This window comes from Cryptomeria japonica, chromosome 5 (genome assembly GCF_030272615.1).
Source record: "Cryptomeria japonica chromosome 5, Sugi_1.0, whole genome shotgun sequence".
Classification (NCBI taxonomy): Eukaryota; Viridiplantae; Streptophyta; class Pinopsida; order Cupressales; family Cupressaceae; genus Cryptomeria; species Cryptomeria japonica.
In genome coordinates, this window is record NC_081409.1 from 743,299,651 (window position 1) to 743,326,630 (window position 26,980).

The 26,980-nt window shown below is 35.1% G+C and overlaps 1 protein-coding gene across 1 annotated transcript; it reads left to right on the forward strand.

Annotated features, from left to right (window-relative positions):
- On the forward strand, positions 1 to 26,753 carry LOC131028731 (uncharacterized). The gene is made up of 18 exons (XM_057959069.2): positions 1 to 215; positions 2,098 to 2,140; positions 2,324 to 2,403; positions 10,744 to 10,809; positions 11,011 to 11,082; positions 11,237 to 11,309; positions 11,569 to 11,606; positions 11,713 to 11,829; positions 13,631 to 13,750; positions 13,881 to 13,961; positions 14,046 to 14,114; positions 14,376 to 14,453; positions 14,659 to 14,838; positions 15,012 to 15,113; positions 24,069 to 24,137; positions 24,241 to 24,306; positions 24,647 to 24,810; positions 26,210 to 26,753. The coding sequence occupies exons 1-18, from the start codon at positions 207 to 209 to the stop codon at positions 26,523 to 26,525; spliced, it is 1,743 nt and encodes a 580-aa protein (XP_057815052.1). The 5' UTR covers positions 1 to 206; the 3' UTR covers positions 26,526 to 26,753.
- The last annotated feature ends 227 nt before the right edge of the window (positions 26,754 to 26,980 follow it).

Here is a 26,980-nt window from a genome sequence, read left to right on the forward strand (position 1 = left end):
TGTTAGCCCTTGGATATTTTTCTGGCCCTTGACCAAACATAGTCGACAACTTTTCCAAATTTATTCCCAAACCCTACAAAACCCCTTCTATTACGAGAGACTCTCCAAATTGTTACGAGTAGATATATTCTGTGGATTGCATTAGGGTTGTGACAGGATTTTGCGAGGAAAGCATCTCATTTCCTCAGGTTTTCTGCAATCAAACAATGGCCGATGTAAGAAAATTCTTCTGCTCTTTTAACCCCCATATCTTCATTGAATATTTATGGGTAGTTCTTCGTTTTTATAATTATAAATTTCATTCCAAATGTGTATGCTCTGGTTGCCATTTTTGTTTTCCAAATCGAGGTTATGTATTTCGTCTGTTGGGTATCCGATTTTGGGTTAAAGTTGGCTGCATTTTCTGAACCCTAAGCTCAAAAGTTAAAAACCCGCACGAAAACCATTGGTTATTTCTCAGACAATGGAAAAATTTTGACGGGAAAATTGAAAAGTGGGATTATAAAAAAAAAAATTATCTGGCTTTAGGTGGTTGGAAGCGTTTTTATTTTTTTGGGAAAGTTTTTGAGTTCATTCATTGAATTCTACGCTTTGCACTTTAGACGTACATACTGGTAAGAAAAAGTGGCTAGTAAACCTTATATCAAAAACAGCTGATGAGGGAAAGTGTGTAATCAACTACGTAATTTTGGTCCAGTCAACAGGGCTGCATTCAAGAATGATTGGGAGTCTGTGCGGTACATTTGAGAGTCGCCTTTGCTAAATCTTAAGAACGCGGCCTTAGCTCACGCACGTAAGGAATTGCTTTAAAGTCCACGTAAGGTGAGGCAGGTTTGGCCCAATGGTCACTAGGTTGCCTGTTGATCTTGATCAGTGATTCAGTGTTGGGCAATGATACTCATCGGCCAAAATAAAAATAAACAAATCCACTTGGACGCTACATATTATTAAAAGCCTGCTTACAATCTTATGAAAGAGTGCTCAAAGCAAAAAAATACTGACCAACTATTTAAGTATAAATAAGAATAAAAAAAATCAAGCCTAGTTCACGCTACATTACAGGTGTTCGACAACCTCACCCAAGAATGGTCAGAGAAACAGAATTACTAATTCCTATTCATTCAGGTTGAAGTAAAAATTCAAGTCTGTCGTGTATGTTATTGCAAGTGACCTGCAATAAAAATCCATGTATAGTTCACTCCACATTAATGGTAGTCTATAACTTCACCCAAGAATGGTTGAAGAAATGGTTCTGTTTACCACTCTTTAAGGTCAAAATAAAAGTCCAAGCCCGTTGTGTATGCCATTGAAAGTATTTTGCAACCTCATCCAAGATAATTTTTACTGCCTACCATTATCTCCTTGGAAGTTAAATTGTTTATTTTTTTCCTTGATGCTAGCCTTGATTATTGATTCTAATCAAGCTTAAAGTTATATTCAGTTAAAAGCTTAAATATTAGCTTAGAAAGATACATTTTATGTATTGTTGTAGATATTAATCAGTACACATGGTGTAGGGTTGGGTGCTGTCACAAGGCTTTAGGTGTTCCGCAACCTCGCCCAAGTTTATAATTAAATACAAATTACTTCTTTCCATAGGAGATGTGTTAGCTGTTATCAAGTTTAAAATTTATATCTAGTTACATATTTTGTGAGGTATATACATTGACTGTATTTATGTAGATATTAGTTAGAAGTTAGAACCCATTGTGTAGGTGGGTTGGAAAGGCTTGATTTGCTCCAAGCCTGGTCATGACCTTGAAATTTACAGGTCAGTTTTTGAGCATTGATTTGCATTAAAGTGAACAATTCCCCTTGCTGATACAGGGGAGTGTAGGGACCTTTAAATATCTACCTTAATATTTGTATGGCACAAGTAATTCTTCAGTTTATGGCAATATAATTCAATGTGTGTGGAAAATAATAGTTAATTGTGCTATGTAACTGTTGGATGGTGAAAGGAAATCATCTGCAATTGTCTGATTTTTGTTTGTGAAATATGTGTTTAAATATCAATGATATATGTTTAAAGCGATTTTTGTTGATCAACAATTTCTTTTCCTGATCACATTGATGTTCAAAATGGAATTTTTGCAGGCAAAAGCCAACAAAACCGATGATGGGTCTGGTCAAAAGTCAGGTGCGCTATTGACCAAAAATTAAGAGTGCTTTCTTTGATCAAAATATGTTTTTAATTATCAATATATATTACATTATCAGTAACTGGGATACATTTTTTTACTAATTGTTCTGAAATAGACAAAATACAGTGTTCTCTATTTATACTGCTTGAGTCATTTCTAATATGGTTGTTGCCTTGTAGGTCAAGTGGCGAGAGTAAAAGGGTCAGAAGTGTTTGTTGGTGGTCTTGCACGCACTGTAACTGAAAAGATGCTTCGAGAGGTCTGTTTCTTTTCAAACAAGCTTAGATATTATCTAGGAATCTGTTTCCTTGTGAGGTCACTTAACATGTATCTAGACTCTTAAGGTAAGTAAATGGGCAGGTTGCTTGAAATATTAAAGATGTTGTAGAAAGTAAACTTCTTAGAGCTATATTTAAATTCTAAACTTGGTGACAAATGTTATAAGTGATTTTACAATTGAAGCTTCACGTTTGGAGACATTCATTATCCACCTCTACTCTTCTTGTTATTGCCAGTAAAACATGTCTTTGAGGTCATTTACTTGTCTGTGAAAGTAGGCTAAATGGCTTTTCTTTCTCAAGAGTAAGTGGGTAGGCCAATCCATTCTATACAGTTCACATGTAACTGTTGGAAATTTTCAAACTCTGTCTTTGACCTTGGATATTTTAATATGAGCCTTTTTTTCTTTTTACTGTTTACATGGGGTGTTCAGTTTTGGTAACAATATTTGTGCAAAATATTCAGATCTTAATGGGCTTAGAGTCATTTCTAATTTTGTTGTTTGTTAATTATCTGCATGATGGCCAATCTTTGTGATAAGCATTGTATTCTCTATATATCAAAAAGAGACATCCCATAATATCTGCATGGATACATAAGTTTCCTGCTATACTAAGTTGTAATGACTAAATTCTTTAAAAGAATTGCCTATTGCAACCACAATCACCAGAAACCATTTTTTAGCTTCAGAATTTTATCACAGTAAACCCTAACGAATAAAGTTGCCTATGAAGTAAATTCAGTAAACCGGGTAGAATGGCTCAATACCATAATTCGAAGGAAAATTAAGTTGATCTGATCCTAGAGGTGACTGCAATCAGTTAGAATTGTTTTTTTGTTTATCATGTGGTTTGCAGATCTTTGTGTTTAGAACGATCCATTGAATTTTTATTGGAAGGTGTATGTTGGAAAGGTAAGTCACTATGTTCGTGTTTGTGTTTGTGGTCAAGTTTGTTGAAGATAAAATTCTGAATTAGTATGCCAAGTAATAAGATCTGGGTAAAAATTCATGATAACATTTGAATAATATAAATCTGCACTTTGTTTTTTAAATTTTTTTAATAATTAACACGATTATAGTTACAAATTATAAAATTACAACTAACAAAATGCAAAATATTAAAATTTAAATCAGTTTTTTTTATAACAAATCTACATCAGCTACAATGTGCGATAAAAAATCTAATAAAATAATACAATCAAATACTTATAATAAATCTATAATCTATAATCAAATTTATTTGATTTATAATAGTAAAAAGCTTCTATCTAAATTATCCTTAGTGAATATCATTTTTGTCATAAACATGGTTCCATGGAGTTTCCTAATGGGGCGATGGGTTTCAGGGATGGGGAGACCAAGGGCCTAAGTTTGGGTTGGCACAAAGACATATAGTTCTGGACAACTTAGTTATAATAAGACGTGTAAGGAATAAATATAAGAATTGGAAATGAAACTTTGGCATACTATGTGTTGTGACGTTTTCACACATCGCCCAATTGCAAATGGGGACCCCCACTTTTTGCTTGGTAGGTTAGTTCTTTTGCTTAGTTTGCTTTGTTTGGCGGTAGTTTTAGTGTCTTTGACCTTTTGTGTGTGAGGGGATGCAATGCCCTATGATAGGTAGGAGTGAAGTGATAGGCAAGGCTGTAATGTCCATGTTTTTGGATTCTCTTGTAGTGCAGTTGTCGCTGACATTTTGGGTTTGTGTCAGCATGATCCAAGGGGTGTTTTGGTATTTCCAGTGAGCTTGGATGGTTTAGAGGAGTTAAATGGTGCTTTTAGATGTCATTTTTGGCGTCTGGTTTGAGCCCCAAAATTCTTGGAGAGAGAGCATCTATTTTTAGTAAGTCACCCAATCAGGCTCGTTTATCATCTTTCATAATCGGGATCACTCTTGTGCTGTTAGATTTCGATTCTGATGCTTCTCGGCCATTTTTCGCAAGTTGGGTGTACCATTGGGTATAATTTAATTAAATTTACTAAAGTTGCTATTTTAATTAAAATAGTTTAATGAGCATCTTAGTATTATAGCTCGTTGGATCCGGGGTGAAAAGTTTTAAATCTTGGACACATAATCAGGGACCTTGTGTGTCAAATTATCATTGTATTAATGAAAAGGTCATTTTGGAGCAACAGGGGAGTTTAAATTAATAAAGTGACTTTATTATAATGTCAACTTTATTTTATAACTTAAAGTTGTTTTTTGGAAGGAAAATGAAATAAAAAGAAATAAAATAAAGTATTTCCCTCCAAATGGGGAAAAGACTATTATAAAAGGAGGAAATTAGGAAATTGTGAAGGCATTCCAAAGTTTATTTGTTTTCACTTGTTTTGGAGAGCTATCTCTTGATCTTCTAGGACGAAAACCCTTGACAAGTCCACTTGAGAGGGAAATCAACTACAAGGTTTTTCATTGAGCTTATTTGTAGGTTTTGGAATCAATTTGTGTTCCAGACAGCTAGGGTTTGAAGCTATTTGCAGGTTGAAGGCAAATACAATTAAATTTGGGCACTACACAACCACATATTAGCATCAAAAGGGCAAACAAGTCATTACAGTGGAAAGACACCAATTATGCAAGACGTTATGGTGTGAATCAACTCACTTGGTGGTCTGAAAGTCATACTGGGAATTTGAAAATCAGATACAGTCAAATGTTGAAGGTCTACTGCCCTATTTTGAGAGTTGCAGAGGTAATCACCAGATGTCCATCTTAAAGTTGAGCCATCATATTGAAGGATCAATTAGCATTGGAGATTGGTGTCATTCCTTGTGGAGCGGATTTGTTTCAGACCTGTTCATTTTCCAATTAGACTGCTGTTCAACAAGCCGGGTTATTGTTTGGCACGCACTTCTTATGTTTTCAGCACCTAGGGTCTTAGCGTCATACTTCCAGCCCAGTCTGCCATCGTTGGAGGGAGTTTAAGACTGGTCTAAGGCTATCGTCATCTTCAGTTTGTACTCAAAAAGATTCAGAATTGTGTACGAGTGGTCTGCAGCCATTAAACTCGGAGGCTTATGCCATATATATTATAGTCCATGTGTCAAATGTAAGCAACTACCTATTGGGTATGTCTAAGACCCTAAGTCTGGAATTGTTTGTTGTTTCAAGATTTATTTCATGAAGTTTAATCAGACTGTAAGTCCTGTATCAGGCTTGTCTTCAGAACCGATATGACATGAATAAAGTTGAATATTGAATGCATAAGTTGTTGTATTCGGTTTATGTTTCCTTGTTTAGCATTTCTACATATTTCTATTTCCATTTGACATTAGAGCAAACCATAAACTCAAAGAAAACTCAGAAAAATCAGAGTACAAGGTGAATGCATGCCGTCTGTTTGACGAAATGCCAAACAGCCAAAACTGAAAAAATTCAGGTCAGAATTAGTAAGGGTTTTTACAGTTAAGGTGGTCCTTGGGTGATGCTTCTTAATGCAACCTCTAGGTTAGGTCAGAGACGAGTCTTAAGTGTGATGAGCAGTCAGGCAAGCAAGTGGACATCCTTAGGTTGGAGCATATAGTTGAGGAATAATCAAGAAGTGATGATACAAAATGAATAAGATGAAGTGCTTGATGAAGATTGATCAAGGTCTAGATGATGTTGAAAGGAAAGAAGACACTAAGTCAATCTTATGAGCAAATTGTTCTACACTTGGTGAAAGTGTTGAAGTGATCAACTTAGGTATGTAGTGAAGTGGTCAACTCAAGGTGGAAGTAAGGAATTCTTCCTTCACTCCCCTAAATGCACGGCCTAAGGAGAGTTCTTCCTTTCTTTCCTCAAATCCACAGCCTTGGTGGAACTTTTCCTTGGCACCCCCAAATCTACAACCTAGGTGGAACTTTTCCTTGACATCCCCAAATCCATGGCCTAGGTTGAGTTCTTCCTTGACACCTCCAAATCGACGACCTCACTGATGTTTTTCCTTTACATGCCAATATCCATGACCAAGGATGCATTTCTCCTTGGATTGAGGAAATCCACGCCTTGAGCATGACGAGAGCAAGGCTGATGAAGGAGGAAAAGAAGAAATATTGCTCATTCACTTCTTTAACTTTGAAAATGAAGATAAATCAAACGGCTAAGTAATGAGGAATGAAGGTGATTGATGCAATCAACAACTTGAAAAAGCCAAGCGATTTCTTCCAATCAACAACTTGAAAAAGGCAAGTGATTTCTTCCCTTATTGTTCCAAATCCACGACCATCTTAGCAGACTTCCTCCACCCATCCAAATCCGTGCCAAATCCACATAATTCCTTGCAACATTCCCTTACTTCCTCAAATCCACGAACTTCCTTGCAAAGTTCCCCCCTCCCTTAAAATCTTGGCTATCATGACATCTTTCCCTCACACTCCCAAATCCATGGCATAACTCGAGAATCTTTCCTCACCTCTCAAAATCCACGACAAATGCCAATTTTCCGGTAACTTGGCAATGGAAAGTGCATCATCATGGTACTGGATTAGCATATGACTAAGTTTAATGAAGGTGATGAAGGTGATTAAGGCGATCGACAATTTGGAGAAGTCATAAACATTATTCCTTTACCACTCCAAATCCACGGCTATCCTAGCATTGTTCCTTCCTTCACCCTTCAAATCTCCTTGGCCATGATAGAATTTTTCCGTCACCTCCTCAAAATCTCGACCAAGGAATAACCTTTCCTTTGCATGCTGAAATCCATGGCCAAGAAGTAATACTTCCCTCACTGAGTCGAATCCATGTTCAGGAAGTAATACCTCCCCCAATGCTTCAAATCCCTAGCCTTCCTTCAAAATTCTTCCTTTATCCCTCCAAATCCATGACCAAGAGCAGATCAGGGTGAAATCAGCCCTAGCAGTGCAGAAATCAGACCTATAAAACCAAAAACAAATCGTCATTTCACCATCATTTAGAGCACATATCAGATTGAGGGTTTTTGAAGGCTGTCCATACCATGTGTGTTTGATATCTTCTTTGTTTATTTTACAGGTATGATTGAAGAAAAGGATCAAGGTGCAGATTACAGACAACATCAAGAAGCTTACCAGTGCATGGGAAGAATAAGCATTAAGGATGAAAGGCTTTGCAACACTTCAAGGAAGGAACTTCATGACAGGAGAAGAGACGAGGAACACTCCAATAAGGCAAGGAAGATCAATCACCAATGCAAAGGATCACATGTATAAGATAACATATCATCTACCTTCACAAACACTAGGGAGGGAGACTCCAATAATACAAAGGGCTGGTTTACAATGAGGGGTTCCACAAAAACATCAAGACATACAAAGACAAGCATGGATGAAGGACTCTACGGTGCAATGAAGAATAGTTCAACCACATAGAAGATCAAGTTGCACAAAGCGGCAAAATCAAGAACTAAGACATGAAAAGATGCTAAAGCAAATCTTGAATTTCCTCCAAAATTTCGAGAATTGTTGCCAGTACAACAAGAGAGTAGTCCAAGATGGAGGCTTCAAGTGAAGGAATTCAGGTCTAATTCAAGATTCAAGGTGAAACACACAAAGTTGAATTCCCAAGTATAAAGAAGGATAAGTGAAAGTGATTAGGTTGGATAAGATGATGCATATTGGGAATATCTCCCACCAACATCTCATTCATCACAGGTGTAGAAATGTTGAGTATCAAGAGATATTGCTCAAATCACAAACTCTTCTTTGCGATGAGTTACAAGGAGTAAGTTGAGATGGCGCTTAGTCATCATCAATCCAATCACATTATTCGAAGTCAAGGCATCTAAATTCAACACAGTTAACTTATTCAATGAGGAGGATAACTATCACATGTGAGGCCACAAAGTTCGATGTACCTTAACCTCGTCATTCATTGGTTGGCATTCAAGGAAGGACATGTGTCCTATTCATTGTAATTTTATCATTGGTCAAGCATTAAATGTTATGTAATGGGTGTAACAAACCCTAATTAGGGTTTCTATCTTTCAATCTTAGCCATTGATGTGGATTTGATGTAGACCATTCAATTGTGTTGAGAGCACTATATAAGGCTTGCTCTCCTCATTCGCAAAGGTTAATAGACATTAGTAATTGAATAGTTAGCAGCCAGATCATTAGAAGTAGAGTAGGAGGAGAAGACAAAAATTGTTGCGGAGGTTGTAAATAAACATCCTTTTCTTTGAATTCATGGTGGATAGCGGTGTTTCTTCTACATATTGCATATTTTTTGTTATATCCTCGTGTTAGATGAAGTTCATTGATTGTGATGGAGTAATGTAGGGATGTTGATAATTCCTTGGTTCATACTATTTGTGGTTGGATGATTTTCAATTATAGTGCATAGTTAGCTTGAGCCTTAAGATGTGCTAAGTTCAATTGTGGATATGTTTATTCAAGTTGCACTAGTGTATTGGGTATTTAGATGAACGTTAATGATATGAAAACCTTTCATTTACCTTGGAAGATTGCATCGATTTTGTGTAGTTGGCAACGTGGCAAAAAAAAGCTCGGTTTAAGGAATGTGTCCATCTAGGCATAATCCAGTGCTATCATTGATCTTAGGAGTAGTGTAGTCTCTCTAAACCTTCATCCTTTTTATCCTTTTCCAAGCCAATTAGATCTCAAGTTCCAGCTGCATTCAAGCAAGAGTTCAAGTACAAACATAAGTCCCCTTTGTGATTCCAGCAATATCGCGTCAAACTGTTGAGCTTATCCACACGTCAAAACTTGACATTCGGAATCTTGGAGGTGAGTCACCTCAAGTGATCACTTAGTTCAGCATTTGAGAAGATTTTGTTCAAGAGAGGATAAGATACCTTGGTATTTTATTTTATGTATGAAGTGCATAAAAACACATCAACACTACGTAATTTAAACTAGTTGAGTGGGGTGTGGGGAAAAGCCACGGAAAATGCACAAAGTAGAGGAAATGCCTACTCCTTTTATAGGAGTTAATTTTAAGGTAAAACAAAAATGAGCCCATAATTTGTTGAGTCCATGAGACATTATAAAAATATCCAGGACATTAATACAGAAAGAAATATTTTCACAATTCATTTACTATTCTTTTTTCACATATGTCCTCTCTATAAAAGCATACCTAAGGCTCTTGTTTATCATAGCACAACTTAATAGGTGAAGCAAGCGTATGCAAGTTGCAATCAATCTCTCTTTGGCAGTTAAGAGGTATTTCTATTTGTGAATTTTTTTATGTCTTCAATGGTGAAAAGGATAGCAATTTTTGGGATCTTGATGGTTGTTACATGTTTATTTAGACTGCAAGAGGTCGTGTTCCTTGCAAATGGCATTATGGTGATTGGTCGGATGCCATACTGGTTTTTTGCTTTTCATCCACTATCACTACATTATACATATCTGAGTTGTTGGACTTGGTATGAGGATGGGTCTAGGTGTGTCATGACATATTTTTTCATAGGGTAAAAGTATGGGCTTGTATATGTATGTAATTTATAACTTTATATTTAAAAGTTCTCAAAACAATAATACTTATGATTGCCAAAAAAATAATATTTAAATACTTTATAACTTGTAATAAAGAAAACACTCATGAATTGAATATCAACATTCACTATTTAGTCATATGCCTTGTTTCATGGGGATACTTAGAAGTAAGGATGAGGCCTAAATATAATAATTATTGACTGTTATGAGTAAGCAATTGTTCTCTAGTTTCTATAATCCGATTGAAGGCATGATAAGTGATGATGATGTATGTTTAATTATGGGAAACAGTCTATCTCCCAGTAGGGGATAAAGAAAATACTCATGAATTGAATATCAATATTTACTATCTAGTAATATGCCTTGTTTCATGGGGATGCTTAGAAGTAAGGATGGGGCCTAAACATAATAATTATTGATTGTATTATGCATAAGTAATTGTTCTCTAGTTTCAATAATCTGATTAAAGGCATGATAAGTGATGATGATGTATGTTTAATTATGGGAACATGCTTACTCCCAGTAGGGGACATTACAAGGTACCTTAATAATTGATGACGGTGTAACTATCTACAGCTATACCAGGGTTTTCTCTTAAGAGAGAGATTGGAATTTGTATTTGGATGCTCTCTTGGAGGAGGAGACCAATTAACACGTCTCCTTTTTTAGGCACCGTGATTCCATTAACAGGAGAATATATCATTATTATAAGTTGATGGTAGTGAATTTAATACATCATGAATAAAATGAACTTTGAAGGCAGTGAATGAATTGAATAGCCCATGGACATATAATCATAATATTCAATATGAACCTTGCTTCCATTTATAGTAATTTTTGGATTACAATCTGAAAATTCTATTGACATTCTGATTTGTGATGTATTCTATTCAGTTGTTTTCTTCTTGTGGGGAGATTGTAGAGATTAGGATGATGAAGGACCAGAATGGAGGTTTCAAGGTATGCCTTCTTTATTCTTTCCTTTACATCTTATTATTATGATTTCTTGTAGATTAGTATAATGAAATCATGATTCATAAACTGGAGATGTAAGTAATTATAGTAAGTTGTCTGACTGATAGTGCACGAGTAGCTTATTTGCTTTTGTTTATAAATGTTATATAACTAACGGGTTGTCCTGAAATGATTGGAATTTATCAGGGGTATTGTTTTGTGCGTTTTTCTACTAAAGAAGCTGCCTTGAAAGCTCAAAAGGAAAAAAACAAAATGATAGTGAGTGTTTATTTGAATGAGCTTTATCTTCTGGTCGACATTCTTTATGTCTCAAAAAAGTGGGCTGATAATGTTTTCTATTTACTTTGGCTCTATTATAATGTTTTTTTTTTGCATGCTAGCAGCAACTTCTAATTATATTTTATGCTTGTAGTTCCAAGGTAAAAAGATAGGGGTGGCTTCTTCCTCTGACAGGGATATGCTGTTTTTAGGAAACCTTCGAAAGGGTAATATTTTTTAGGTCTTTTTGTAGAACTGGTTTAAAATACGTGTTCTGCTCAGATATTTTTCATTCTAAATTATTTTTTATTTTTGCTTGCGCCTTATCTAAAACTTGGCATCTCTATCAGGTATTACTTTGTAAAATGATTCTGTCATAAATGTGAGAATATATTTATTCATTTTGTGTTTATGGATAATTCAGGATGGGTATAAGTTGGACTATAGTTTGTATACTAATGTATTTTGCATTTTGCATTTTTTCAGATTGGCTTCCTGAAGAAGTAGACTCTATGGTTCGTCAAGTATGTAATTTACTTAAAACTCATCTATGTAGTTTTAATTTTGTTTCCTTCTTGTTTGCATCCAGTTCTAATTGATTTTCTTTTTTCTTATGTGATGTGATCTCAGGCTTTTCAGGAAGTTGCATCTGTAGACCTTGCCATGCCTCTAAGCACAGGTGAATCGAATCCAGACAAGAAGAAACATAACAGAGGATTTGCTTTTGTTCGCTTTTCTTCACATGGGGTAAGAAATGCCTAGTTCTTTAGCCAATTTTCCAGGTTCCAAGGCTAATGATCAAGAGTCTTATGAAGATTGCCTGCCTTATTGTAGGCAATTTAATGTTTTTTTCTTAGATTTGTAATAAACTTGAAAAGATATCGTTTCATGAAAGATCTTACTGAGGAATGTCAAGCAAACAGGATGTGCATTTTATTTTCAATTTTAGTGATTGTTCTGATGCATTTTTTTTTATGGTTCTTGTGTATTATACTGATTTGAGCAACTATTTTCCCTTTTGGCTGGGTGGCTATTGACAGCATCTCACATGGACCATGTCCTCAGTCACATCTTTTTCTGAACATTCAACTTCATCTCTTTTTAAACAGTACTATCCTACTGAAAATAGAATGTGGAGCTGTTGACATAATTGTTATTGCCCGTAGGTGCCATTTTCTATATTGTCTTGCAATCTCTTTCATGCAGTAGTTCTCCTTGAATGCTTTTTCTCCTGCACAACTGCTGTATTCATAGCATTTTTGCAATCTTGAGACATGCTTATGAAGGGTGTACCACCTACATTAATTCTTTTCCATACCAGCCTGACATCTAATACATCTATTTGGAACAGTTGAACAAATCCAATAAATTAATGCTTATGATGTGTGATATTTGGGTGGATATCTAGGCATGCTTATGAAGTGTGTCTCACCCACATTAAATACTTTTCCACACCACCCTGACATCTGATACATCTATGAACGGTTGAACAAATCCAATACATTAATCCCTCTGCTCATTCTGAAGCTTGATATAATCTGAGATGCTTTTTGGTACGTACTTGCAATTCATGTTCTTGCTAACTTGTTTTGATCATTTACTTGCACATACTCAATAAAATTGTTTTGACTCTAGTTTTCCCAATTCAAAAGTAAGATGTTAAAATTTATCAAAGTATCATATCAGTCAAAGCTCAAATTGTGATCTCACTGTGACCTTGCACATTTTGTAACATCAAAACATGATTACAGTTATAGTGGATACATTTCTTGCACTATATTGGATTTTATCTTCAAGGCATATTTAAATGGATATTGCATGCTGATATCTGCCAATTTTCATACCAGCAATACTGCTATGAAAGTCAAGTCTTTCCGTTATCCAGTTGCATCAAAAAATTTGAGCAATTATATCTCGTTGTTTTTCTTATGAACAGATTTCAATTGCAAATTTCCTATATGGTTGCTACAACTGCCACATTAGATACCATTGATTTTTTTCCATCAAGAAATAAGAAGCTAAAAAATGTGGCACTAGTTGAGTCTAGGGCATGCTTAAATTCTAAGTGGGTATGCCATCTTTAATTCCATGATTCCAGAGCAGGATTGCAGTAAAAGTAGAAACCTCACTTTGATGTACTGCATGTGGATTTCTGTGGTATATTTGATTGGTTTTTGACAGATGGTAACAATCGATTTTCTATCATGCCATACTATTGTAGAGATCAAAAATTGGGACATGATTAATCTGATGACAACATATATTTATAGGTCTCAGTTCTGTTTATTTTCTTGTAGATGCAGTTCAAATACAAATCCTTTGACAGAAAGTGCAATCCTACAACTGAAACAGCACATATTGAACTTGTTGAAATATCAATATCACTAGAAAAGTTCTCATCTTTTTGTTCAAATCATCTCAACTCATTCATCTTGGTTGAAATTTTTCTCTCACAATCAAGAAAGCAAGGGCTTCTCAATTTAGAATCATAAGCCCAATCCCAAATTCCCCCCATTTTGATCTGGTCCATTGGGAAATTCCATAACAGGCTGCTGCTCGTGCTCATCGAGTTGGGAGCAAACAAGACTTTTTGCTTGGAGGCAAGTGGCATCCTATAGTGGACTGGGCTGAAAGTGAACTAGAGGCAGACCCTGCTGAATTAGCAAAGGTAAATCCTTATACTTATGTTGTGCGTTTCTAGGTCTCATATTGGGTTATATGTTTTCCATGTATGATTGAGACAAATAATTTTGGATTGTTTGTTTCTGCTTGTATGTGATATGCTTTTTGAAATGCAGGTTAAAATTGCATTTGTTAGCAATCTTCCGAACAATGCGAATGAAGACTTTTTGAGAAAGCTATTTGAACCTTTTGGGAAGGTTTGTTCTTTTGCCTTCTTTTTATTTAGATCTGACGATGGTCAATTTCTGAGCTGCTGTTGAGATATTTGTGTGTGGTTGCAGTTAGAAAGAGTTGCTATATCCAGAAAGAGTAATGTGCCTGTTGGTTTTGTTCACTTCTTGACACGTGCTGTAAGTACAACAGAATAAATGGATAAAATTAGATGTGATATTAATAATTTGTCATAAGTATGCTTTATTTTTTTTTGTAACATCACAATTTGATTGATTTAAAATGACAATATTTTGAACATATTTGAGGTCTAATGTATTCTTTTTGGCTTTTTTTGTTCACATTTTATAATGTTTATTATGCTTTGATTTCTTTGTTAACTGCTTATGATACATATTTTCTGGTCCATTGCTGAATGGTAGTCATCTGTTTTGAAACAGGAACTTGATAACGCAATCAAAGCACTTGATGGCAAAAATATTGATGGGCCGGATAAAGGTCCTAAGTTCAAGATACAGGTAATTTCTAAAATTGCCAATCAAATACTGTTGTTCTTGTGCACCCTTCCACTGCAAATCACTTTTATTGTTTGTACAAGATAGTATCTTTTCTATTTTGAAGCTCATACCTATTCTATGCTAGTGTTGACCTGATATCAGAATGTTCAATATAAAACCCCATGTAATTCTTATTACTTACTGCTTTGTTGGTTTTATCTATTAGGTTACAGTTGCAAAGCCAGCAGAGAAGGCTAAGAAACGAAATCGTGAAGATACTCAAAATGTTGGAAATAATAAACCTGCTGTGAAGGGTAAGCCATCATTGGATGTTGCAGGACACACACTAGATTACTTTAATCTCCATGCCAAGGTTCCTCGACTGGACACCAAACCTGCTATGGAGGTTAGTATAATGCTACATAAATATTTTGATAACAGTTAGCAATTTTTCCATCCCCTTGAAATCAAGCTTATGGATTCACGAACCATTGTAATTTGATTTTTCTATGTTTGGTTTGCAGCTTAATATACTATTTAAAGTTATTATCCATGTTTGAATTTGTGTTCAATGTTTAGGCTGTGGCAGATCCATACGAATTAGCTGTTCTGTCATTGCCTGCTTCTGTTACAGATTGTTTACTTCGAATCTTTCGCCAGGGTCTTGCTACACGTTATGATGTAAGTGAGATAGTCCATTATGAAATTTCAAATTTTCCTCAACATGTTTGGTTTCTATATATCTTATAAAAACTTAGTTCTCTAACCATGATGATGACCTCCTGATCATTTTGCCAACCAATATGCATTAGGAATTTGGACAAATTTTGGCCCTTTTAAGGAAAAGATCCAAAAAGTAGTGAGATTAGTGAAGAAGACAACTTCCTTGATCCTGTCTTTTTAATCATATGTATTAAATATAAGGTCCCAATTTTAGTCATATGTATTGAATATTTTTTACTCGTTGAAATAGGAAACCTTGTTAGAAGATATTAGCGAGTAATAAATATGAGATAATTCAAGTCAATAGTTGGGTTCTAATCCTTATGTGCCAACAAACCAATGTATTTTAGTTGTATTATAAACGTGGTGTTGAAATGCTGTCTCAATTTCTATAAAAACTTTAAAAGCATTCTCTTATACTTGATCATTTTTTCTAATTAATATCATTGAGCAATAGAAAAAAAATAGATTTTCATATATTTTCTTGTAATGTCCTAGCTTCAATATTTAAGCTAAGTTTAAAATATTCAGAAATATTAAATTTACTAAGGCAGTTGAAAGGGGATGCGGCCAAAGGAAATCAGAGGTGCCGAATAAGACAAAACCCAGTCAGCAATATGAAAAAAATATGAGTTTGTCATGTTGACGTGTTTTTTATGGCAACGTCTAACACAAAATAAAGTTACCAACGGTCACCTTACTGTCTCTTGATCAAGGTTAGGTTGTATGCTAAGATTGCGATAAGATCAAATGGCTAACTCCAAGTTTCCTTCATGCACGGACATGACTTAGTCAGCTGATGTGTTTTCCAGGTAATGTGAGGGGCCTTACATATTCTCAAAGAAGATTCTGCCGAATTTGCGAATTCAAGGACAACTTTGTGAATGATTTGCAATAAAAGTTCTCTGTCTTGGATTTTGGATAAAATATGTGGAAAAGAGGAAGGGTTGAGAGAGCTATGCTATTTAATCTAATCCTAAGAACAAAGAGATGGGATTACTTGTGCAAAATCAAACCACTCTTCGCTTTGCCAGCATAGCATAACCACATGAAGGTGGTACAATCTTCAATGGTTGTGTTATAATTTTTCACATCACCAAGTGAAGGCCATCAATTTGAACAACATTCACTGGAGGATCAAAGTTAAGTTCACACATATAAGAGGCTCAGACTAACCTTGCACGGTCAGCAACAATGAGCTGCAAACCAAAGGTATGAGCACAAACTTCACAACAAGCAACCTTATCAAATCTCGTTCATCTAATAACTCGAAAGCAAATCTAATCTAAACGAAGAGAGTGAGACCATGCAAGTCTTAAAACAGCACCGACAATTGAACAATGTATTAAGTGATTTGCTTCAAAACTTATAGCAACAATCTTTGAAATCAATCTCTCCTCCTTACAAATGAGAGGGGTCACCCCTTTATATAGGCCCTAGATCCTGAGGACATGCAAACCCTAATTAGGGTTTTCCCCAAAAGATTCTCCACTCAAGATGCAACAAGGTGGGAGAGTCAGCAATTAATGCCCATTAAGCCCATATACAATTAATTCAATAAATGCCCAAAATGGCATCCATTTGTGCGTTAAATGCACCACTTACATCAAGTTCCCCTAATGTGTAATAAATTCTCCATCATCTCTTGAATACGATAGTTACATGCAAAAGATGCTCCACCACTGCATTAAGTACAACAATTGCCATGCAATGAATTAGCTGCCACCATGGTCAAATATTCTAGCAATGAATGTGCCCCTATCCCTTCACGCGACAATTGCATGCAAAGAGATTCTCCATTGACTCAACATGTGCTGACCCAACTGCCATTTGGCAAAAACCCTTGGAGAGAGAATTCCAGGAGAGAAAAAAATTGATCCATGAAGAATTTTCTTTAAGTTTTTTGAACTTTCCTTGCTTTGGAGGAGATTTTTAATGATTTTTCACCATCTCCTATTTTTTTAGGAACTTTCCTAAAATTTAGGACCATGGTTGAAGAGAGAAAGAATTCTCTTAGGAGTCCAAATCTGCAAAAATTTTCAAATTTTGATGAGATTTAGTGTCTAAAAATAGATTTTTCAAAATTTTTACCAAGGGGAATTTTTTGCTTTTTTACTCCATTCTTGACCCTCAATTTCCTCTTTGCCTTGGAGAAATTTTTACCTTCTTGACCTGGGCGTGGATTTCACTTGGTGGAGGAATTGATTGATTTTCCTTGATGCCTTGATTTTGATATCACTCCAACACTTGGGCACCATTTTGTGCTGATGGTGGAATTCCTCTTTCAATGTTTTTCCAACCTCACCTTACTTTGGCGCCCTATTTCTTCATTGGGCGCTGAATTCACATTGAGAAGGAACTAGTCAAATTTGAAGTTTCCATTACCTCTCTCCTTTAGTGCCCTAACCGAAGGGCAGAATTTTGCACGTGTCAAGGAATTCTTGATTTCCACCATTTTCCATGATGACCTTCATTTGGCACCATGATCATGTCTTGGACGCAATTTTGACTTTGTCAAGGAATCTCATCACCTTCACTTTCCAGACTCTAGTCAAATGGGAGATTTACAGATTCAGGATGCCATTTTAGGAATATAGGTGGATTTCCAGACTTGGAAGATTTTCAAGCTCTTTCCATTCCTGGACTGATTCCCATACTTAGCCAAATCTTTTATCACTTTGCCTGCTCTTTGACTTTTCTGGATTTAGAAATGATCGTGCATATCTGCTCTTCAGTGTCAGCCTGCAAGGACCTGTCACAAATAGACTTTCCAAAAAATAGAAATTTTTCCAAAATGTCAGTGTTAGAGCAAATCAGGATGCAAGGACACTTTCTAAAAATAGAAACTTAAAATAGAAATCACTAAAATTAGTAAGTTTGATTTTCGATGAAATGAAGACATTTCGGGAAGTAGTGAAATCCGTAAAAAATAGTAACTTTCTAAAAATAGAAAGTTGCTTAGAATTCACTCAAATTTCACGTGCCGCATCCTTAGAGGGTCCTGACTCCATTGCAACTTTTAGTTTTTGAAAACCCTAAAAGGAAACCCCTAAAATCTAGGATTGAAGACAAAAACCCTAAAACTAACAAAACGAGCCCTAGACTTGGCCAAAACTACTCAAACGAAAAGCAGGCTTGATCAAACTGACCCCACTCACTTGCAAACTTAGAGAGATCGATGAGATTGCCACAAAAGACCCAAAAACGAAAACCAAAAGACTGAGAGCGCCTAAAAAGTAGGGGGTCCCCATTTTGAATGGGGTGATGTGTGATTAGGTCACAACATGTTGCAGCCTCTAATCTTAGCATAAGAAACAAAAGGGTAGTAAAAAGTGAAAAGGGATTGTATTAATTAAGGGTAGCAGCTTCCAAAAGGGATTAATTTATATTATAAAATTAAAACAATAATTAAAGTTTAAACTGAGTTGCTGGTAAGGGTATGGGTATGAGAACGCAGTATGTGGGTTATGGGCAATTTTTTTTAACCTTTTTGTTATATCCCCGTGTGTGTGTGTGTGTATTCATACAATTTAAAGAAATATATGGAATTGTAAAACTAAATACATTTGATAGTATGATACTTCATTGATCAATGCCAAATGCCAAAATGGTAGTGATAAAGATAAAATATTAAATGCCAATTTATAGTTAAATATTTAATGTTTATCTTTATCAATTGGCATTTAATATTGATAATTCTAGTTGTCTAAGTTTTTGATTCTGGATAGTTAAATATTTAATGTTAATCTTTATCAATTGGCATTTAATACTGATAATTTTAGCTGTCAAGTTTTTGATTCTGGTCTCATTGTAATCAAATTTCTTATATGACGAGATCCCACTAACTAGTGTGGGGGTTTGGGATTGGAGACCCTAATGGGTTTGAGGGGCATATTAGGGTTTTTGGATGCAAAAAAAGGTCAAAAAATTTGTTTTTTTGTTACTTTTTGGTGCTCAACACATTTGAAGGGTATTTAAGTGAGACCAAGCAAGGAGAAAGGGCATCACTGAAATTTTACTCATTGTGGAGGATGGAACTACTGTTCAATTAACTTAAGGAAGAAATCTCTCTAGGTTTGGAATTAGAAGATGAAACGCACGATTCCTTAAGGGGTTTCACATAGAAATGACCATTTTGCCAATTTGACTGATTTAAACCTGAATTTATTATTAATTTAAAATAAAGTAAATGTGCTTAAACATAGAAGCACATCGGAATTATATAGCATGGACTGTGGAAATTTCATTTCTCATAAAGTAAATGGTCATTCTAACTTTGTTAAGGAGGAGGATGAACATGTTGCCGCTTTTCAAAATCTAGGGTTTCATGGAGATTGCAGGCGAAGGGAGGATCTGTTCATGTTTGGCATCGCCCTGTTGGATCCGTTGTGCAGGCTGGGTTGGAGAATGGTCCATGGTCTTATGCCACGGTGGTGGGTAAGCCTCCTGTGTGTAGGTGAGGGATTTTGTGTTCGGATTTTGCTGGTTATGTGCCCTCTTTCTTCAATGGGCAGTGGGTGAACTTTGATTGGGAGCATAGGGAGTGTGGGAGCTCTTAGAGTTTGCAGAGAATCGGTAGGCAAGGAAGGGCAAATGATATGGGAGGTAAGCAGGATAAGGTCTCTACCATGATGCCAAAGAGTTATTTGCAGTTTAAGCAGGCTACTGATAGACCAACAGTGAGTTTAGATTTAGAGATTGATTGTGTAGTGGCGAAAAAGGAGAGATTTTTTGTGGAGAGGGGTTTAATAGGGCAGTTTCAAGGGTTTTGGCTGAATCTTATTCAATTGCAGGATTGGATTTTGGAAACTTGGTGCCCTATTTTGGAGGAGAGCGTGCAGATATATCCTGGTGCCTGCAGTTTTTTTGTGATGGTATTCGACAATATGGAGGACAGGAGGAGAATTTTATTTGATCATTTGTGGAGTTGGGAGGAGAAATACGTGCTTTTTCTGAAACAATGGTACCCTGCTTTCAACCCTCCTTTTGAATCTTTTGACAAAATTCCGGTTTGGGTGAGGCTCCCTAGTCTTCCACTGGAGTTCTGGTTTGATGCATGTTTTGCAGCTATAGGAAATTCTTTGGGTAGGTTTTTGTGTATGGATGAAGGTTCGTTAAATTTTTCAGTCACTACTTATGCTCGTGTCTTAGTTGAGTTGGATTTGAAGACTGCCCTTCCGGCGGATATTGTTTTGAAATCTGCAAATGGAAGTTGGATGCAGATGGTTGATTATGAGGGCATCCCATTTAGATGTAGAAGATGCTTTGAAACGGGTCATTTGGCAGCAGATTGCCGCAAACAGAAACAAGTTAGGTTGGCATCATGGTGGAAAGATGTCTCTTCTGATGTTGGTTCAATGGAGAAGGTGGAGGTCTTAGCTCAAATAGAGACTCCTGAAAGGAGGCTGCTGAGGTCAATGAGGCAAAGCAGCATGCGGAGTCTCCCAAGGCTCGTGGGGTTTCAGCGGGCAGGAATGTTAGTTGTGGTTCTGCTGAAGTTTTTGAAACTGTCAATACTGAAGCGCATAATTTGGATGGTGGGGTGAAGTCTTCTTTCCTGGCATTCTCTGGGTGGGGCTGGAGGCAATAGAGCATGAAGGCAGTAGGACTGGGCTGAAGGGGAAGGCGGAGGAGAGAGAAGTAATGGTAGGCACTTCTAGATTGCAGCGTGGTGAGCAAACGGTTGAGTTGCTGGATGCTGCAGAGATGGAGGATGGTTGGAAGCTGGTGAAGGGATTGACAGGAAAAAAGTTTATTCAGGAAAGCTCCTGTGTTAGGCTGCTTCGATCACATACCAAGGCGAAGCAAAAAGGATAATGCAATGTGTCTTGCTAAAGGGTTTTATAGCTGAATGTATGTAGGCAGGATGTCAAAAGGGCAAGTTTTTGGGTGCAGTTGGTAGCTTTCTAGTTCAGGAGGTATAGGTGTTAGTAGAGTTATCCGGTTTAGAGACTGAGACGGGTTAATCCCTGATTTTTAAAATATATTATATAATTATTATTATATTTCATCAATTTATAAATTTATAATACATTATAATTTATTAAACTAAAAAATTTAAATGTAAATAAAATATTTGATAGCATTTAGTTTTCCTACATAAAATCAATTGTTCACAAAATTGCATGTATTACTATTAAACTATGATTAAAGTTTATAGATTTATTTTTTTACACTATTCTATAAAAATATGTTTGTTTTATATTTTTTATTTAGAATTTTAAATTATAAACTTGGTTCATTAAAGTATTATATTGAGGATTTTTTTATATTATTTATTTATTAGTAAATTTTTTATCATAAATTATGTGGTGAATAAATTATTTAAAATTGATATTATAGTTTAAAATTAAAATTTATACATTCAAAAATTAAAACTAATAAATTTCAATGTATAAAATTATTTCATATTAAATTCACAATTTAAAATTGACTGTATACCAAATCAAATTTCCATTTATTTAAAATCTCTTAAATCCAATTGTTTAAGAGCTATATTCTTTACACGAATACTAATTATTTACTATACATTTACAACCATTTAAATTCAGTCTTTTAACTATCAAAATTATTAAATGCAAATATCAAACTAATTTCCTGCACACAATATAATTGTATTATTGTTATATTGTTTAATGCATTACAAACAATATCAAATCTAATGTTAAGGTGATCGAAGGAGATATTGTGAAGGGGATCAAAATAAGTTTTTCATTCAATTGTTTAACTTAAGAAAATCGACTGAACTTCTAAAATTTTCTGAAGAAGCATGAATGGCTTAAACAGTGGCATAGGAATTAAATACATTAGTAAGCAACTATCCATAAACCATCTGTACTTGTCTCTATAAACTTAGCAAACAAAATCACTCAACCACAAACATACCAACACAGAACACGAATTAAAAAACTTGGTGTTGCACATTATCAACATCTGGGTTCAATAAATCCAGTCAAAAGATTAAAGAACAGCCTCATACTGATGGAATGAGGTTGCTCCTCCCTGGCTTTGTGCAGGTACCCTGGAAAATTCCTCGAAAAAATTTGAATGCTGTACAAATGCATTACCCTAGGGTAATTTTAAAGATTTTTAACAAAAAAAATCAGGTGTCTTGATAGTTTTAGATTTTTACTGTAAGTCAAAATTGCATGGACACAGTATCGGGTAGGGTATTGGATACAAATAAAACTAAATATAAAGTTACTGTTAAATAAATATAATTAAAATTACAACTATTAATAAAATAATTGTTAAATAAAGCTAATTATTAAATAATGTTTCTGTTAATTAAATATTATTAAGTTACTTTTAAATAAATATTAATCGATTAATATAATTCAAAAAATTTTAATATACGAAAGGTAACGAAACTAAAAATGAGGAACTAGATATTCTAATTGTTGGGTTGTCCCTAAGTTATGTTAAAAAAATTTCAAAATAGCTAAAGTTATATTAAAAAATTTTCAACATACATGTAGCTTTAACAACAGTGGGCACTGAAAAAATCGCAGGAGCGGAGGAAATGAGTGTGCAGCAAAATTAGTGCACGGTGGAAACGAGTCTCTGAAGAAAAGGAAAAACGCAAGCCAGAGAGAATTTGCCAAATCGTGCAGACTCACAGGGAGCCTGCCAAATCGTTTTTAGGACAAAATGTACAGTTAACAGCAGATAAAATTTCCAAATTCAACTATTTATTTTAGAAATTTAATCCCAGCGAATCTGGCATGGGATTGAAAATGGCTAGTTTCTGGGTACACAGAAACATTTTTGATGCTGTACCATCTCTGTATCCATACCAGGTATGGTGGTATGCATACCAGGGTTGTAGTGGTGTTTCTGGTAACTTTGCTGTAGATATTCTTATTCATGGCAATTTTTTGGGCTGGCAAATCCATATGAATCCGGCAAAAAGCTGAAATTGGTGAGTTTTTTAAACATGTGTTGGCACGATATCCGCACTGTACCCATCTTAAGTAGGGTGGTATACCCGGGGAGGAAGGGTGGCATATCCCGTAAACTTGCAAAATATTAATAGTTGATAAGACGCATAATATTTCTAAAATACACTGTACATAAAAACTGTCTCCATGTATGTAATAAATAAACTAGTTCAAAGTAAAATAAAATAGCTCCAATTGATATCTCTTGGCATTTTTTAGATAGGTGTTTTAAGAAATCTATGCTGGTTTGAATCACCTGTTCTTATTCAGGAAGATCTTGAAAGAACCATTTCAACATTGAGACACCTAGCTTTAGCTTTCTAAGCAAAACAATTATTCTGTGCAGTTTAGAGTTGATAGGAAATTGCTTAGGATTAGGGAAAAAGCTGTTTATGGATAACTGCCTAGGATTAGGAGAAAATCTGTTTTTCCTACTCCAGAACTTGTTATGGTAGAACGTCTTGGCATTGATCAATGTACTGAGGAAAAAGGTAAAGCATCAATGCTTTTCTAAAGAATTTTTTCTTCACACAGTTTTTGTGGCTAAAGAACTTTGTGCCATTTTTCATAATATATGATATTAGTGGATACAACATGCTACCCAGGAACCTTTCAATAAATGGAAAGGAAATGAAAAATTGCAAGGACCCGGAAAAAAATAGTGTACCTAATTTAATATTTGAAGGAAACCTCAACTAAAAATTTCAAAACATTGTAAAATATTTAAACGGAATTGTTGACATGCAAACTGATTAGATAATGAGTTCATATTTCTTTTTAATCATTTTGTACATGGAATTGGTTTGTTCTGTTGCACTAACACCTCATCCAAAGGCACATTATGTGGAAGTATAACAATTCTCTTTGATTGATATATGAGCTTTCATGGTGTTTATTTGATAACATGTTTAAAAGCAGTTGGCCATGCTTGTACATTTATTGTCTCACTGAGGCTATCTTTATACTACTCCAGATTGACCTTGCATGTCTTGAAACTCTGAGGCCTCTTCCAGAAATTACAGCAGTATCTATCCTTGAACAGGTCATCTTATTTTATTTCTTGCCTTTACTAATAAGTGGTTTTTGAATTCCTTTTATGTTTCGTCTCATTAATTCATAACTAAATGTACATTTTCATTGTCCAGTTTGCATCAGCAAACTTTGCAGATGGAAGAGACAAACGTGCTTACCTTGCAGGTCTCATCACTAGGGTAATTCTAACTCTAATTTGTTCTTCTCCCTGCTACCCACAAAATATCTAATTCATAGCAATATGGAAGTTTCAACATCAGTATTTAACAATGAGTGTGACACATTTGATGTAGTTTGATGATTAGTAACTTCCATCAATGTTAACAATGAGTGTGACGCATTTGATGTGGTTTGATAATTAGTTCTTTTGGTAGGTTCTCTCACTGACATGGAGGACTCCTCTGGAAGTGGAATTTTATTAACACTCATTTATTGAAGGAGGAATTTTATTCACCTTGCACTTTTGTAAGAGGTCATGGATCAAGACATTCTTTGCTTACTTTGGTGTGTTTATGTCAGGCGGGTCAGGAGCGAAATCCTAGATTATCATTTCTACAGCAAACACGAAGCTCAGAGCTGCCCACCAGAGAGGCGGGTTTACTTGGGGTCCCGGGATCTTCTCATTCTTCTCTAATTGATCCTCTTGTTGCATCTCACTCACTTACAGGGTCATCTCTGATTCGGTGAGTCTTTACTCTTAAGCTACTGTGTGATTATTGTTCTTCGTTACTTTGAAACATATTGAACGAGAGCTATACTTTTGTGGCTATCTGATAGTTTTTACCTATATCTCTTCTTGAAATATGTTCATGCATATTGCAATATATATGTCTGTGCCCTGAGTTGTGTACTCTCATACCGTATTTGAAAATGATTTTTCCCGTGCCTACACCTGTGTTGTACATCTCTAGGTGACTATGGTTTGTCAATTCAGTTATAACTCACTATTGAACCTTAAAGGCAATCTTTTGGCCGATGTAGGCTCTCTGAGTTTAAGGCTGAATTCTCACATGAGTTCAAATTATGGCGTTATTGATTATAGGGTAAGTCTTGTGCTGATTTAGATATCTGGCAATTACTGTCTTAGCTTGTTGTGTTTAATGTCAGCCCATTGCATTTAGGACTACAGAATATATGAACTCCTAAAATCTGCAGCACCTTATAAATATTATATTTTCACTCTACTTTTAATCATGGAGTTTGTTTTTAACTTGTTTATTCTTTTCACTTTAAGTTCGAATTTATAATTTTTCTTTTCAAACCTGTTTCTTTTTAACCTACGTTACCCCAAGTTTCTGGGACGGGGGGACGGCTATATAAAATATAGGGAAAATTTAAAATATATAGGAAAATTCTAAATGTTCATATGAAAACATGGATAAAGCATGCATCTATACATTATAGATATTAAAGAAATAACATACAAAATGCCCAAAGGCTACACTGCTGCCATATTGTTTCATTGTCAATTGCGATAAGGAAATCAAAATACTACTAAGTAAATACTAAAAAGCAAAGTATAATATTTATTATTTAATTTATTTTCTATTTATAAATTTTAAAATTTATAATATGAATTAATTTAAAATTATAAATATTTGATATAAATTAATAAATTTAATGTTGCCTTTTAATTTTTGATAGAATTTAATAATAAAAAAATTGAGTGTCGTTTTTTAAATTTTTTCAATATAGATGGCCCATGTTAGAAAAATATAGATAGTCGTATTTTCAATAATTTTTGATAACTATTTTGAAAATTTTGAAACGTCCCTGGGACTGGGACGGGGGTTTTCAGGTAGGGGACGCGTCCCCGGGTTTCGTAGTTTTTAACCTATTGCTATGTTTGTTTTATTTGTTTAATCAAAAACCTGTTTCTGGCATTATAAATGTCTTCAAATATAGAACTCTATTGTTTGTTTGTTTGTAAAACTAATGTGCTGCTTTTCTTGTTTTCTGGGTTTGGCCTCATTTCTATTTGGCCTCATTTCTATTAGAAGTTTATAAATTCCGTTGCTATTTCAAATTTAAAAAAAAAATTTATTAGTCTTTTTCAGATCTCTAATTGATTTATATTTGCAGGCGTGATCCTTATGGTACTGCTACATCACTGCTTGGACATTCTCAAGTACCTCCACTAGTGAAAGCAGATCCAATTCTGGAACGGTTTTCAACTGGGTTAGATGACACATATGGTCTGTCATCTTATAGAAATCCAACTAGTGCAGGTGTTAGTTTTGGGACTAGCTTACCTGAAGTAAATGGCACGGAAAGGCGACCTCCTGTTAAGTTTGATCCTTTCACAGGTCTGCCATACAAGTTCGATCCTTTTACTGGTGAGCCTATACAGCAGCCAGGATCAGTGCCATCTTCCCGTTTTGCTGGGAAGTATTACTGAACAAATCCTTAAAAGTGGGATCTAGGTTTTGTAACTAAGGGTCTAATATTATGTCTTGTAAGACTAGTGCGTCTTTTAACATACTAGTGGACAGGAGTTCAATTTATACTGAAGATGGCAAATTTCTCCAAAACATTTCTGATAAGCTACAATTGCTTTGATACTTCGATGGAGAAGATTAGCATTTGTTTTTATTACATAATGTTGCATAGAAACTATTTGATGTGATGTTTTTTTTGCTATTAGATTGTAAGAATGGTTTTAGAAAAGTTTAATGCTTTGCCTTTGCCAGTCTTTCGCTTTCAATGCAAGAGTATTTCCCCTTAAAAATGTTTCTGACCGGTAAACTTGTTTTCCCAAATTTTTCTCGTAGAATATTGTGCTTTATTGTCTTGATGTAGAAGGTAACCCTTTATAGATGATGCACTGTTCTTGGTTAGAGGCTATTCTATCTT